Source organism: Sinocyclocheilus anshuiensis, unplaced genomic scaffold, assembly GCF_001515605.1.
Source record: "Sinocyclocheilus anshuiensis isolate Anshui unplaced genomic scaffold, SAMN03320099.WGS_v1.1 scaffold78, whole genome shotgun sequence".
Classification (NCBI taxonomy): Eukaryota; Metazoa; Chordata; class Actinopteri; order Cypriniformes; family Cyprinidae; genus Sinocyclocheilus; species Sinocyclocheilus anshuiensis.
In genome coordinates this window covers 1,639,145-1,654,109 of record NW_015544250.1, presented here as the reverse complement: position 1 = coordinate 1,654,109, position 14,965 = coordinate 1,639,145, and the positions used below count along the sequence as shown (strand labels likewise).

Below are 14,965 nucleotides of genomic sequence, written 5' to 3'. Positions count from 1 at the left end.
TTTATTATTTATACTAAAAACTCACACTGCACCATTTTTCATTTAAAGAACGTTTGTGTGCATTTTCTCGTTAAGCGAAATAGCCTAAGACTTCTATAGCAAACAAACTCGCATGATTATCACAAACAACCAGTTTATTTGACACTTTCTTGGAGACTTTTTGAATAGAATGAAAGGTATTCATTTCAGCGACGTGTTACAGAATATTCCTGGCTCTTTGCGACTTTTTATGGACGCGAACGGTCGTCGCATACGTGGAATTTGAGGATGTTTTCAATAGAATACGGCGCACTAATTATTATTTATACTCAAAGCTCGTGTTGCACAACATTTAGTTCTGTTTTATCTCATTAAACAAGAGAGTATCGTGTTTATGTGATACTAAATGTGAGAATAATGTTCTGAAATGTATAATTCTAAAGCTGCAGCTTTATTTCCAAATCATTTTAACATTTGCAAGTTGCATCTTATTAAACCAGGAAATTCATGTCTGAGGAAACTGATATCCGCATTTGGATAAACTGAACGAGTCTTCAGCAAGAGTTTGGCGCAACTACATCCACTGGTGATGCCGGAGGTCACTTCCACCAGAAGTGATAGGCTAACATCCAAAGGCATTATGTTTTTATGCAACACCACAGCCATCAAGGACTGGAGCTTTTTTCTCTCTCAGATCTTGCCTCTTGTGAATAAATCAGCGGGATTTGTTCATCAGAGTATGGATCGGGTGGAGGCGGTGACCAGCACCATGGTGACGGCTCTGGAGCCCGACCTGAGCGGCATGAGCGCCAGTCACCCGCCGCTCAACTCCAATCACACGTCCGGGTTGGAGCACGTCTTTCAGTACTCGTACTCCGAGAGCGACCTGCAGTTCACGGACTACAAGACGCCGCCGAGGGACTCGATACCACTGCCCAAGGCGGTGCTGTACCTGGTCATGGCCGCGCTGGTGGTGGTGGCCGTGGCTTACGCGATCGTGGGGCACCTGGTGAAGGATCTCGTGCATGAGTTTGTGGGTAAGTGCATTTTGGAAATATAGTGTGCATTTGATCAATTAAACAACACTGACAAATCACTGTGAATGTATTTATGTCTTTTGGCTACAGGGCCGGCCCTAGCATTTTGGGGGCCCTAAGCAGATTTTCAAAGAGGGCCCCCCCCCATAACAACCCCCATCCCCCATCGTATACATCTTACACTGACATTTTATTGTAAAGCAATGTTATTTTAGTATCATTCATGTGCTATTATAGTTTTTGTTAATATATTGCATTATTTTAGTATTATTTTAAGAACGTTTGTGTGCATTTTCTCGTTAAGCGAAATAGCCTAAGACTTCTATAGCAAACAAACTCGCATGATTATCACAAACAACCAGTTTATTTGACACTTTCTTGGAGACTTTTTGAATAGAATGAAAGGTATTCATTTCAGCGACGTGTTACAGAATATTCCTGGCTCTTTGCGACTTTTTATGGACGCGAACGGTCGTCGCATACGTGGAATTTGAGGATGTTTTCAATAGAATACGGCGCACTAATTATTATTTATACTCAAAGCTCGTGTTGCACAACATTTAGTTCTGTTTTATCTCATTAAACAAGAGAGTATCGTGTTTATGTGATACTAAATGTGAGAATAATGTTCTGAAATGTATAATTCTAAAGCTGCAGCTTTATTTCCAAATCATTTTAACATTTGCAAGTTGCATCTTATTAAACCAGGAAATTCATGTCTGAGGAAACTGATATCCGCATTTGGATAAACTGAACGAGTCTTCAGCAAGAGTTTGGCGCAACTACATCCACTGGTGATGCCGGAGGTCACTTCCACCAGAAGTGATAGGCTAACATCCAAAGGCATTATGTTTTTATGCAACACCACAGCCATCAAGGACTGGAGCTTTTTTCTCTCTCAGATCTTGCCTCTTGTGAATAAATCAGCGGGATTTGTTCATCAGAGTATGGATCGGGTGGAGGCGGTGACCAGCACCATGGTGACGGCTCTGGAGCCCGACCTGAGCGGCATGAGCGCCAGTCACCCGCCGCTCAACTCCAATCACACGTCCGGGTTGGAGCACGTCTTTCAGTACTCGTACTCCGAGAGCGACCTGCAGTTCACGGACTACAAGACGCCGCCGAGGGACTCGATACCACTGCCCAAGGCGGTGCTGTACCTGGTCATGGCCGCGCTGGTGGTGGTGGCCGTGGCTTACGCGATCGTGGGGCACCTGGTGAAGGATCTCGTGCATGAGTTTGTGGGTAAGTGCATTTTGGAAATATAGTGTGCATTTGATCAATTAAACAACACTGACAAATCACTGTGAATGTATTTATGTCTTTTGGCTACAGGGCCGGCCCTAGCATTTTGGGGGCCCTAAGCAGATTTTCAAAGAGGGCCCCCCCCCATAACAACCCCCATCCCCCATCGTATACATCTTACACTGACATTTTATTGTAAAGCAATGTTATTTTAGTATCATTCATGTGCTATTATAGTTTTTGTTAATATATTGCATTATTTTAGTGTTATTTTTATATTTTCTGCTGTCATTTTCATTTTAAAGTTTTAGTAATTTTACTGTTTGTTTTTGTTGTTTTTATTAGATTTGTTGATTTTCTGTATAGTTATTAAATTTTATTTCAGTTTTAGTGTTAGTTATTTTAGAACATTAAGATAAACTAAATGAAAATGGGAAATGTTGCCTTGTCAATTAGCTAAAATAAAACGGTTATAAGTATTTTATTTCAGTTAGCATTTTTTATAAAAAAAAAAAAATTTAAATGACCAAACTGTCTTAATCATCTACTCAGTGTTGATCGTTTAATACATATATAAGAAAATATATTTACTTGTTAAGCACTTTTAACAATTATTTAAACTTTTAAAAATGTAAAAGCTTAACCATTGCTTTCAGAAAAATGTATGAAAATTTTGTGAGATTATTGATTTAATAATGCAAGAACACCTGGATTATGAAAATGAAAGAGAATAATTTATTATTATTATTATTATTATTATCTGTAATATAATATAATTATTATCTGTGCATCTGGGCTGGCATGTTTTATTCCTGATTAAAATGCAAAAAAAAAATGTGTAAGCAAATGTTTGAATAAAGATATGGTATATTTAAATATTTGTGTTATTTGATAAACACCAAAGTGATTAAAAAATCCGAATGGCTGTTTGAAAACATGTTAATACTGTTTGATTTCCTTTGACCTCCCTGACAAACAAGCAGGTGTCAGAAGTTGTGCTTATGCCACCCTGCTTTGTGTAGAGGGGTAACCATGCTAACGGTGTATTTCTGCTGTTCCTAAAGCGCCACCTGCTGTCAGAGAGTGAACTTGCATTTTCATTCCAGGCGTGTGTGTGTGTGTGTGTGTGTGTGTGTGACCCCCTTAAGATTTAAAAGCCTCGATCATCATGGGCAATGCAGTATAGAACATATGCAAAAGTAGAATCCCAGAATGCATTTCAACAAGAACGTATGAAGAAAAAAAAACAGTAGGCGAGTCGAGGAACATATTTATATTTACACCTGAAAAGTGTTCAATACAAATTATGCATTTTTACTACAATATGCATTTTGCAATATGCAATAATGCTTTAATAAAGCAAGAACACCTGAGTTATGAAGAGATTTCTGCTGTTCCTAAAGCGCCACCTGCTGTCAGAGAGTGAACTTGCATTTTCATTCAGCACATCTGCTGCTTTGTTCACATCAATGAGAAAATATGACCGAACTTTTACACAGCAAAGTGCAGCGCAGTGTTGTAAAACTTAACTGGTCAATGGAAAATAAGATAATACAGGTGCATCTCAATAAATTAGAATGTGAGATAGTGAATTGGTTTTTTTTTGTTAAATGTGAGCCAAAATCATCAGAATTAAAAGAACCAAAGACTTAAACTACTTCAGTCTGTGTGCATTGAATTTATTTAATACACGAGTTTCACAATTTAAGTTGAATTACTGAAATAAATGAACTTTTCCACGGCATTCTAATTTATTGAGATGCACCTGTATATGCGTTCTAAAAATCTGAACCATTCTGATAATAATTCTGATAAGAATTATTCGCGTATTTTGAAGAGCCCAAGACAACAATACAGTTCATGTTCATTACTGTTGTTACACTGGCACAGCGCGTCTTCAAAGCACTCGCAGCACGATGCAGCAAAAGCAATTTCAACAATATATTTTCAAAATCCATCACGTACCCTTATCTTGCTCACATTCTTTTCTCTTTTCCCACTTCTCTGCACCAGTTTTATAGTGCCGCCTCTTCATTTTCAAACATTAACACGCGCGACTGAAACTTTTTAAAAGCTGGTCAACCAACAAAAAGTACTTAAAACCCCCTAAAACCAGCCAAAAGATCAGCCTGACAATACTAGACCATTTAAGACCATCTAAGATTATTTAAAGCTGCTTTTTGTCAGCAGGTCATGCTTATCTGCTCATTTATTTATTCATTCATTGCAGCCATTAACAAACACTACAACAGTATATGGTCATTTTTATTGTGGAATAGTTTTCTGTAAGTGTGTATTTGTGTGTTTTGGCTATGCAGTAACAACAGCGAGATGAAATACAGAATGCAACTCTGTCTGCATCAGTTTTGCACATTGCATTGTTGAAAACAAAACAAAACAAACCAGCCTAAGGTCTTAACAGGCTTAGACTGGTTTTCCAGCTGAAAATTGCTTAAAACCCCTCTAAAACCAGCCAACAGATAAGCCTGACCATGCTGGACCAGTTAAGACCATCTATATAGTTTGTTTTAAGCTTTTTCTACAACAGGTCATTGTCATTTACAGCTCAGTAATTAATTAATTCATTCATTCATTCATTCATTCATTGCAGCCATTAACAAACAGTATAACAATGGTCTTTTTTGTGGAAAAAAATTCTGTAAGTATATATTTGTGAGTTTGGGTATTTATAACAGTGAGATGAAATACAGAAATGCAACTCCGTCTGCATCAGTTTTGTACATTGCACTCCTTAAAAACAAACAAAGAAAAAAACAGCCTACAGTCTGAACTGGTGTAAGCTGGTTTCCCATGTGAAGAGTGCTTAAAACCAGCCAACAGATCAACCTGACCATGCTGGATGATCTAAGGTCGTTTTAAGCATTTTTTGTTTTGCACAACTCATTCATTTATTCATTGCAGCCATTAAGCTACACTATAACAGGACTATAATCATTTTAATGTGAAATATTTTTCTGTGTTTGTGTGTTTTGTGCTTTTGTTTTTTGGTGTGTTTAAGCATTCATATTCATAATTTTGTATTTACACATACCATTCAGTGGGTTGTTACATATGTGTAGTTACACAAACATTACAGCCGTAGATGCTATGTACCAATGTGTACTTACACTGTGGTTACATACTATGTACACATCTAGTTACTATGTAAGTACGCAGGCATCAGGGCCACTTAATATAAAATGGGACCGAGATGAGTTTGGCTCTAGTGTGTTTTTTGGAGGATGGTTCATATGTTCAATATCTACGCATATGTATGTAAGTGTAATGGACTCATAATATTTTGTTTTTAAGGTCCTAGATGGAGCACACAAGTTTTGCATCAGTCATGCATCTCTGAAATGCACCTCTGTTGACAGTCACAATGTACATTCACATTCACCTCCACAAGCATCTTGACCGATTCTCTCTCAAAGCTCAGAGTTGAGTATCCGGAAGGGGATGAAAAGAATTACATTTAATTCCTTCAGAGTCCCTCACTTCTGTTTTTCAAAGACCTTGACGTTTACCTGAAGCGATGAAGCAGGCAGGTCACACACACACACACACACACACACACACACGAGAAGCAGAGAGGGGAGCACTCAACAATACCTGAGAGATTTCTCCAAAAGCAAATATGTTGATTATATGTTATGGTAATAAGTAATCTTTTTAATTTGTATAAACATTTTTGTCCTTGAAAAAATAAATATTTTTGATTAATATTAAATCAAAATGTAAGGTTTGAGCCAATAAATATAATTCAAGAAAAACTAATAAATATGGTTTTAACAAATTAGAAGTTAGTACAAAGTATAATTTTAACTAGATGAAAAATTTGTTTATTTTTATTTTTAAATTACATAAAGTGCATAACCACTTGAGATCATTACACAACCTTTAAAATAAAGTCAATGCACTGACAACATTACAATCATGCATGCTGAATGTATACAGGAGCCAGTTCTCTTATAGGGTCTGTGTACTTTTGCGTCCATTCATTTTTAGTTTTTTAACCCAGAAATTAAATATGGAAAATGTGGTTATTATTAATGGTTCAAACATTGATAAATAGAATAAGCAAACACAAACTCATTTTCATTATTCAAAATTCGTATTTCATTAAAAATCATAAAAATGACATGAAGCTTGTTTTTAATGTATATAAATGTTAAATTTAGTTTCTAGCTTTTTTGGGGTCTCTATATAGACACTATAAGTGCCCTCTCGCGCTACTGACGTGGCTACCGGTAACCTGTTGCTTTATGAAAACCTTTGGCTTAGATATTTTTATGATCTTGATAGTTTTTCACGCTTAAAATCATTACATAATTCTTTGCATTTAAAAGTATCCAGGGCCAGTTCTACGGGAGTGCTATAGGGAACGAAACAAAAGCAAGCACCTCAGTTGAAGCTGTAGAAATAAGATACTGGCGAAACATATTTTCCAAACGCTCCAGTGTGTATTTGTGTTTGAACTCTGGAGAGCTTCAAATGTTTCTATTTTCAACGTGTTTTTGTAGCATTGATCAATCACCGACATTTCTGTTGATTTCTTGAACGTAATGGCCAAGCAGTTACAAGCAGAGGCCAAAGAAAACTTGTAAAATTGACATTTTTCTATATTAATTTGTGCATTTTGAAAATGTTTATTAAAGGTGCTAAAAGCCATAAACAAAAATCTGAAAAGAAGTCAATGTTTTACTTTTTCGTGCAGCATTTTGTGTGTACGGTTCTAATTTCAATTTTGGTTTTCAACATTTAAAAATAGCTACAACAACCTTTTCATTTTTTCGTCTTGGTTAAAAAAACGAAAAACTAATGGATGCAAAAGTACACATCCCGATCATTTTGCCATGCTCTTTTCCCTGTCCCTCTGAAACAGTTCAGCCTAACTGGCATACAGTCGTATGTTGGGAAATTTTCATGCCATCACATGGCTCTGGCTCTGCTTATCAGCCACTTTTGTTTACTCACACACTTCAGACTGCTGCTGCTGTATTTGCTCATCTTAATTCCAGGGTGCTTTTCTGAGTCAAAGGACGAATGCGTTTAGTATACAGCCCATGGCTGTGTATATAGGCTGGTGGTTTCAGTTAGTGTTCAGTTTGATGGAGCATTCAGACTGGATGACACACATTAGAGTTGTTTGAATCATTAATCAAGTAGCACTATAATTCACAATAGGTGAACTGCAAAGTGTTTAATTAATGCAGTCAGACAGCAGCCTGGGGCTCATGGATAATGTGTAGTGCGTATTGCATTACAGAAAGATGCTGTTGTTGCTTCGTAATTGGAATATCAGATTTGTTTTTATGAATTGTGATGTATGACCTGGACATATACTTGACAGTTTTAGTGAGATTCATCCGGCTTGTTTCATAAAGAAGTGCTGCATATCATTTTAGTTTTATTGAATTTTTTAAAATCAGACCTGTTAATCAAGTCTTGGACTGTTTTTAACTTAGTTTATGTCCTTGAATAATAACGTGTGATGTTTGAATAATGCATTTCTGAAAGTGTTCATGGCTCACCAAAGTCTTGGTACATTACTGTCATCAGTAATCAAATGTGTGTGCTTGAGTGCATTGCATATGAATATGTATGTTCATCTCAAACTTGTGTGATTTCTTCACCACTGTCAGCACAGATTACTATGGTTTAACCTCTCACTTCTGCTGCCAGAGGCTGTTTACTGCCATTTATTGTGTTTTGTGCTTCCTATCATGTTTTTATTACTATTTTTTATGTAAGTTCTTCATAAAATTATCTTTTTGTCAAAAATTGAGACTGAAAAAGCCTTGAATTCAAAAATATGAAAAGCTCATGTATGTGTACGACTCAGTGCAGTAGTTGTAACTCCAAGGTTCTTCATTGTCCAAAACAAATTCTGCACTGGCTGTTATTTGTTGTCTTGTGCTTCTGCTGCAATGATGTCAAAATGATAAGGACCCATCCTAAATGTGAGCATGTGTGGTGGTTAATTTTTGCCATTTAGTGTTATGGAAGAAGAAAAACAGGCTTTTGGCTTGTTGTACCATGCAAGTTAAAATTTCAAGGACAAAAAGTGTTATTGAAACATTATTTTAGCATATAAAGTTTGGAATAATTGGAACATTGTTTTTATGTTTTTGAAAGTCTTTTATGCTCACCAAGGCTGCATTTATTTGATCAAAAATACAGTAAAACAGTAGTATTGTGAAATATTATCACAAGTTAAAATAAACATTTTCTATTTTAAAATATAATTTATTCCTGTGATGCAAAGTTCAATAATCAGCATCATTGCTCCAGTCTCCAGTGTCACGTGATCCTTCAGATATCATTCTAATATGCTGATTTGCTGCTCAAGAAACATTTCTTAATATTATCAATGTTGAAAACAGTTGCTGCTTCATATTGTTTGGAACTTCTTTCAAAAACATCTTAATTAATCCAAGCATTTGACTGGTAGGGTGGTGTCTGACATATAAACAAAGCTTAAAATTGGTTTCTATGGGTGCTGCTCTGAGATATATACAGCTGGAGAACGTCTTGGTTACGTATGGTAACCCTCGTTCCCTGATGGAGGTAACGGAGATGTTGTGTCGAAGTTCTGACACTAGGGGTTGCACTTGGGAGCCCAGACACCTCTGACATAGAGAAAAGGCCAATGAAATTAGCGAGCAAATTTTGCATTGCTGGTCACGCCTTGGACATCCGGGTATAAATAGGCCAGCATGGCATTTGCTGACTCATTTTGTTCTGAGGAGTCGAGAAGCGTCTCAACCCACTCAGAAGCAGTTCAGAGTTGTGGCATAAGGGACATAACATCTCCTTTCCCTCCATCAGGGAATGAGGGTTACCATACGTAACCGAGACGTTCCCTTTCAGTCGGTCTCTTCAACGTTGTGTCAAAGTTCCAACACTAGGGGTCCCTATACTAAACGCCACAGCTGCTGAACTGCGTTACAAGTCCATGAGGGCGCAGATGTTGACAAGCCCAGTGTGCCATGACCAAATGCACTGCACTTCCTCATAACCTTCCAACGTCCAAGACTTATGACCTCACTCTCCAACATCCGGGAGAGCCGCCATATAAGGCAGAGGTCACCTCCAGCCGGAGCCTTTTCTCATTCTGAGAAAAACAAGAATAAATAGCGGTTGAAAATTCCTGGTTGTAACGTTGGGGAAGCATTCTTTTTTCCAAGTAGAAAAAGAACACTACGGAGACCACATCCTACCTGAAGGGGAGGTAGCATGTGGAGATACATCCTATGGACTCATTAAAAGGGAGTTGTACATAGGGAAGGTTTCTGTGGTGGGCTCCGCATAAGGGGAGAACTACCAAGCACAGAAACAAGCGACAGACTGACTGTGTGTATAGGGGAAACACGGAATCCTATTCGGAACAGAGCAGTGGACTAATAAACATTATGGGGCCGCCAAAAGGAGCCACAACATATGGAGCACTAATCCATTATGAGAGTTCTCTCGAGGGAAACTTACTCGTAATGGATTATTGTAGTGAGTTCCTCCGCTAAACTCAGCTATGTAAGGGAGTGCTTGAGTGATGGAAGGGTAGTCCAGGGTTCATAAGAAAGAACTAAACTGCATTCAATAAGCGCACATTATCACCTCAGAGAGGGGGAGGCATTAAAAGCAAGCTCTACACCCTACCAGCCACCTGAGTTCAAGAGCTAGTGCTCAAAACACTTGATGAAACTGGTTCCATTCGCAGATTGTAGAATTTGGCAAATATATTAGGTGTAGCCTGACCTGCAGATCTGCAAATGTCTGCAAGTGAGGCCCCATTCACTAAAGCTGACGAAGCAGCAACGCTCCTGGTTGAGTGCACCCTCACTCCCATTGGGCATGGTAAACCTCTGGCCTGATAGGCTGTAAGAATTGCATCCACAATCCAGTGGGAGATCCTTTGTTTGGAGACAGCATTCCCTTTCTTTTGTCCTCCAAGCAGACAAAGAGCAGTTCAGATAATCTGAAACTCTGTGTTTCAGATAGATGCGCAGGGCTTGCACTGGACACAACAGAGACAGGTCAGGGTCCCCTTCCTGCGGGGGGATAGCTTGCGGAGTTACTACCTGATCCCTGAAAGAGTGATGGGAACCTTGGGCACATGTCCAGGCCGGGGTCTCAGGACAACGTGAGAGTCTGCCGGCCTGAATTCTAGGCACAATTCATTAACGGAGAGGGCTTAGAGATCCCCCAGCCTCTTGATAGAAGTGTGCACATTCAGGAAGGCGGTCTTCATAGAGAGGGCACTAAGTCCAACTGACAGAAGGGGCTCAACGGATCTCTCTGTAAGGCCTGAAGGACCACTGAGAGATCCCAAGAGGGGATGAGGCGTGACCTTGGAGGATTCAACCTCCGGGGACCTCCTAGGAATCTGATAACCAGATTGTGCTTCCCCACCAAACTTCCATCTACAGTATTGTGGTTCGCTGCAATAGCAGCCACGTACACCTTGAGTGTACACGCAGACAGGCGGCCCTCTTGGAAGAAGGATAGCACAGCTCTGATGCCACATCTCAGATGATCCTTCCCATGGGAAGAACACCAATTCACGAAAATGTGCCATTTCAGGTCATATAGACCAATTTGGAGTAGACGTCACAGTTATGTCACTTGCAGCTGCGTGCGCATTGTGGTGGCAGAAAAACACTGGTAACAAGTGGAGGGAAATGGGTAAAATCCATGGAATAAGACAAAAAAAATTTATTGTTGTGCCTTTGGATGTCAGAATCGGATTGCAAATAATTTTTGTAGAATACTGTCGTCAAAGAAGAGAAAAACTGTATTGTTGTGCCTTTGGATGTCAGAATCGGAATGCAAATAATTTTATATAATAATCGTCAAAGATGCCATTTGAAGCTAAACGCAGACGTTTAAACTGACAGACTATGGATGAAACCTGCTATGATTACCCCACTTTTAAAGCATAAATTTGATTTAAACAATAGGTCTACATATTATTCACATATGCAGTTCATAGGGGACATAGTGTATTAGCCCTGCAGTAAAAAAGTCAGAATTTTGAAATATAAACTCAAAATTACTTTTTTTAAATTCTTTTATTCCATGGCTTCCATAGACTGCTACTTTAAAGGGGTCATATGATGCGATTTCAAGTTTCTGTTACACCAAATACACAAAATAATGATCTTTAAAAAAGCATCATATGACCCCTTTAAAACTGTCATTTTCTGCCACCAGATAGGCTCCGCCCACAAAAAACATCATCACTGTTTGCAAACACCAAATTGGTCTATAGCCGCCTCGTAGAGGGGGTCCTAGCCTGCGTAATGGCATTCACCACTGCGGGTGAAAGACCTCCGAGTTCCTCCTGGTTGCATCTATAGAGCAGACATGGAGGTTCCAGAGATATGGGCATGGGTGCCAGATTGTTTCCTTCCCCTGGGAGAGAAGGTCCCTCCTCAGGGGAATCCGCCAGGGAGGAGCTGATGCCAACAGCACGAGCTCCGAGAACCAAGTCTTGTTGGGCTATTAATGCCTGCAGGACAGCCATGGTGTGTAGAGTGGACACAGCTTGTCCAGAAGCATTATAAGCTCTCGCCACAAAGGACAAGGTAACTTATGCTCTAGACGGGAGTCTCGGATGGCCCCTCCAGGCGGCGGCATCTTGAATGCAAAATGCACTGCAATCGCTCTCTCCACCCAAGGAAACCCCGTTTATTCCCTTGCTGGACCGCTGTCAAGGGTGGTGAAAATGGAGGAACCGGTGTATCGTGTTATGGCAGAAAGGTGCCTACCATGATTTCATCAGCTCCTAATGCACTTCCGGGAAGAAAGTAACTGGGGCGGAGCGCAGCTGAGTGTCGTACTCAGTCTCCAAGAACCAGTCATCCAAGCAAGAACACTCAGGACAGGGTGGAGGAGTCCACTCAAACCTGATGATCTCTACTGACTGGGGAGAGAAGGTCCCTCCTCAGGGGAATCTGCCAGGGAGGAGCTGATGCCAACAGCACGAGCTCCGAGAACCAAGTCTTGTTGGGCTATTAATGCCTGCAGGACAGCCATGGTGTGGAGATTGGACACAGCTTGTCCAGAAGCATTATTAGCTCTCGCCACAAAGGACAAGGTAACTTATGCTCTAGACGGGAGTTTTGGATGGCCCCTCCAGGCGGCGGCATCTTGCATGCAAAATGCACTGCAATCGCTCTCTCCACCCAAGGAAACCCCATTTATTCCCTCGCTGGACCACTGTCAAGGGTGGTGAGAATGGAGCTGGCTTAGTCGAGTCATCCACTTCTGATTGGTCAGACCCGCCCTCTGATGCTGCGATAGACAACTCATCCTCATCGCAAGCCCCATATGAGAGATTGAACCCGCACTGAGGTGGGTTCTCATACTCAACCAGAAACTCTTACCGGAGAACACGTGCAGTTGGAGGAATGAGAGGTCCGTGGGAATTCATCCGGCAGAACTGCTCGCGCAACATCTCCTTGCTCTCCTTCAGTGCACAACATCGAGGCCTCGTACCCGGAAGTAGAAGGGCCAGGATGGGAAGCAGCTGAGGTGACTCGTGTTCTTTATAAAAAAGAACTATGCAAAATTTGCTCGCCAATTTCACTGGCCTTTTCTCAATGATGTCAGAGGTGTCTGGGCTCCCAAGTGCGACCCCTAGTGTCATAACTTCGACACAATGTCGAAGTGACCGACTGAAAGGGAACAGCTGTTTTACATCAGAGCTGTTACTGTGTGTCTTTTAGCATGACTGGAATGCTTTATTGGCCAATCAGCATCCAGAATAATACCTATCTGTTTTTATATTGTCCCAGCTTGCCTGTCTCAAAGTGAATGTCTCCTCTGGATCCATTTGAGTCTCAATGTGACTGATAATCATCTGTAATCTGTGTCTCTCATCAGAGTGGGTGTTTGGGCCCCATTCAGATAACCGCAGGAGCAAGAGTGAGGTGAACTGCATCAGCAGCAGCATGAATGAAATGAGGGAACTCTCACATCCAGTGGACATGCGCTGCATTGTGTACAATCACTCCGACTGCCAAAGCGCCATTAAGATGGAAGAACTGGTGGTCACTATCGATGAGACCTTGCAGCTACCTTGTGAAGCTTACAGTGGGACCTAACTGAGAACAAACCACCACCATTTGATACACCCTTTATTATGAGGAGAAAAGCATGTTTGCTTTAGTTTGAGCAGCATCTGTGATGTTGAAAGCCGGCGCGTTGAAGTCACATGGCAGAAGACTTATCCTGGGATGAGGAAAACTGAAGAATCTGGGAGACTTTAGAAGGAATGGAATCATTTTAAAGTACATTAAATGTTCCGTATTGGAGTGCTGTGAGACACTTTGTTTTCAAATCGAATAGAGAAAGAAGAAAGACACTTCTTTATCATTCATATCAGTTTTATCACACAATATTTTGGTTTATTTTTCTTGTTTTGTGGAGACATGCACTGTGAATCTAGAATAGTGTTAAAATCGAATAGAGAAAGAAGAAAGACACTTCTTTATCATTCATATCAGTTTTATCACACAATATTTTGGTTTATTTTTCTTGTTTCGTGGAGACATGCACTGTGAATCTAGAATAGTGTTCTGCTGTTATCTATTTCCTACTCTACCTACAACCTGCTATGGTTTGATTTTCCCACTTTTTGCAGATATTTATAGCTGAGTACTTATAGTATTTGCAAATACTCACATTTTACTCACTATCAGGTTTTCTGCAATCGACTATGCTGCTTGAAAACAGAAATGCTTAGAGATCTTCTCCCTACAGGTTACTTGAAAAGTCAAGTAATAAAGATGGTTTGAATATACAGCCCTTGATGAAAAAAAAGATCAATAGTTAATCCACAATGGCAAAACAAAACTGCCAGTGTGTTTTATTTTCATCTAAGGCAGTGTTACCAAAAATGTGTTTTATAATGGAGAGAGACACTACACAAACACTTCTCACTGAAAATACATATTTAAATGATAGAAAACAGCAGTTAATAGACTTTTGATAATATAATTGAGTTATATGCTGACAGATGATCTAAAAATATGAATTTCTCTGTACTTCACAACTAAGGGCTATAATTTCAGGTTTCACTGCAGATAGTCATCATAACAAAGTTTGAGAACAGCGCATCACATTTTAAAACAGATTTTCAAGTTAGTATTTACAAAAAAGAATTGGCAAATTTTATTCCTCACAATTGTCTCAAACTGGCAAAAGAAGAAAAAAATGCGTCAGAAATAAGATTGAGACATCAGATTGAAGGTTCTGTCCACTTCTGCTGTCCTACACTTTTAACATTAAAGGTGAACAAAAAAAATTAATTATAGGCAATTTACCTGGTTACTCTTGCCATATCAACAACTTGTTTTGTCCTTTGTTGTCAAAGTGTAATTTTGTCAGATGTCACATTTTCAAAAAAAAGAAATTGTTGTAATCCATGTCCAGTCATGCAATGTAACAATAATCAAAATATGTTAAGTTGTAGAAAAACACAGAAAATATGTTTTTCCTGTTGTTCTTGTCATGTCCTGCATTTTACACAAATGGCACAAAAGTCACCTTAATAAATGTGTGACATTGTCAAATTTACAATGACATTCTTTTTTTTTTTACATAATTGTTTCTGCTACAAAAACAAATCCAGGCATATTTTTAAGTGATTGTTTTTTAAATATATATATATATATATATATATATATATATATATATAT

General features: G+C 39.3%; 1 protein-coding gene across 1 annotated transcript; it reads left to right on the top strand.

Moving 5' to 3' along the window:
- The first annotated feature begins 1,681 nt into the window (after positions 1 to 1,681).
- LOC107697851 (uncharacterized) lies at positions 1,682 to 13,459 on the top strand. The gene is made up of 2 exons (XM_016498699.1): positions 1,682 to 2,261; positions 13,149 to 13,459. The coding sequence occupies exons 1-2, from the start codon at positions 1,814 to 1,816 to the stop codon at positions 13,367 to 13,369; spliced, it is 669 nt and encodes a 222-aa protein (XP_016354185.1). The 5' UTR covers positions 1,682 to 1,813; the 3' UTR covers positions 13,370 to 13,459.
- The last annotated feature ends 1,506 nt before the right edge of the window (positions 13,460 to 14,965 follow it).

Excerpts from the sequence above, each read along its gene's own strand:
- LOC107697851 (XM_016498699.1), top strand. The coding sequence starts at position 1,814 with ATGCCGGAGGTCACTTCCACCAGAAGTGATAGGCTAACATCCAAAGGC. Across the intron at positions 2,262-13,148 it reads TCTCGTGCATGAGTTTGTGG|AGTGGGTGTTTGGGCCCCAT; the intron begins GTAAGTGCATTT and ends GTCTCTCATCAG.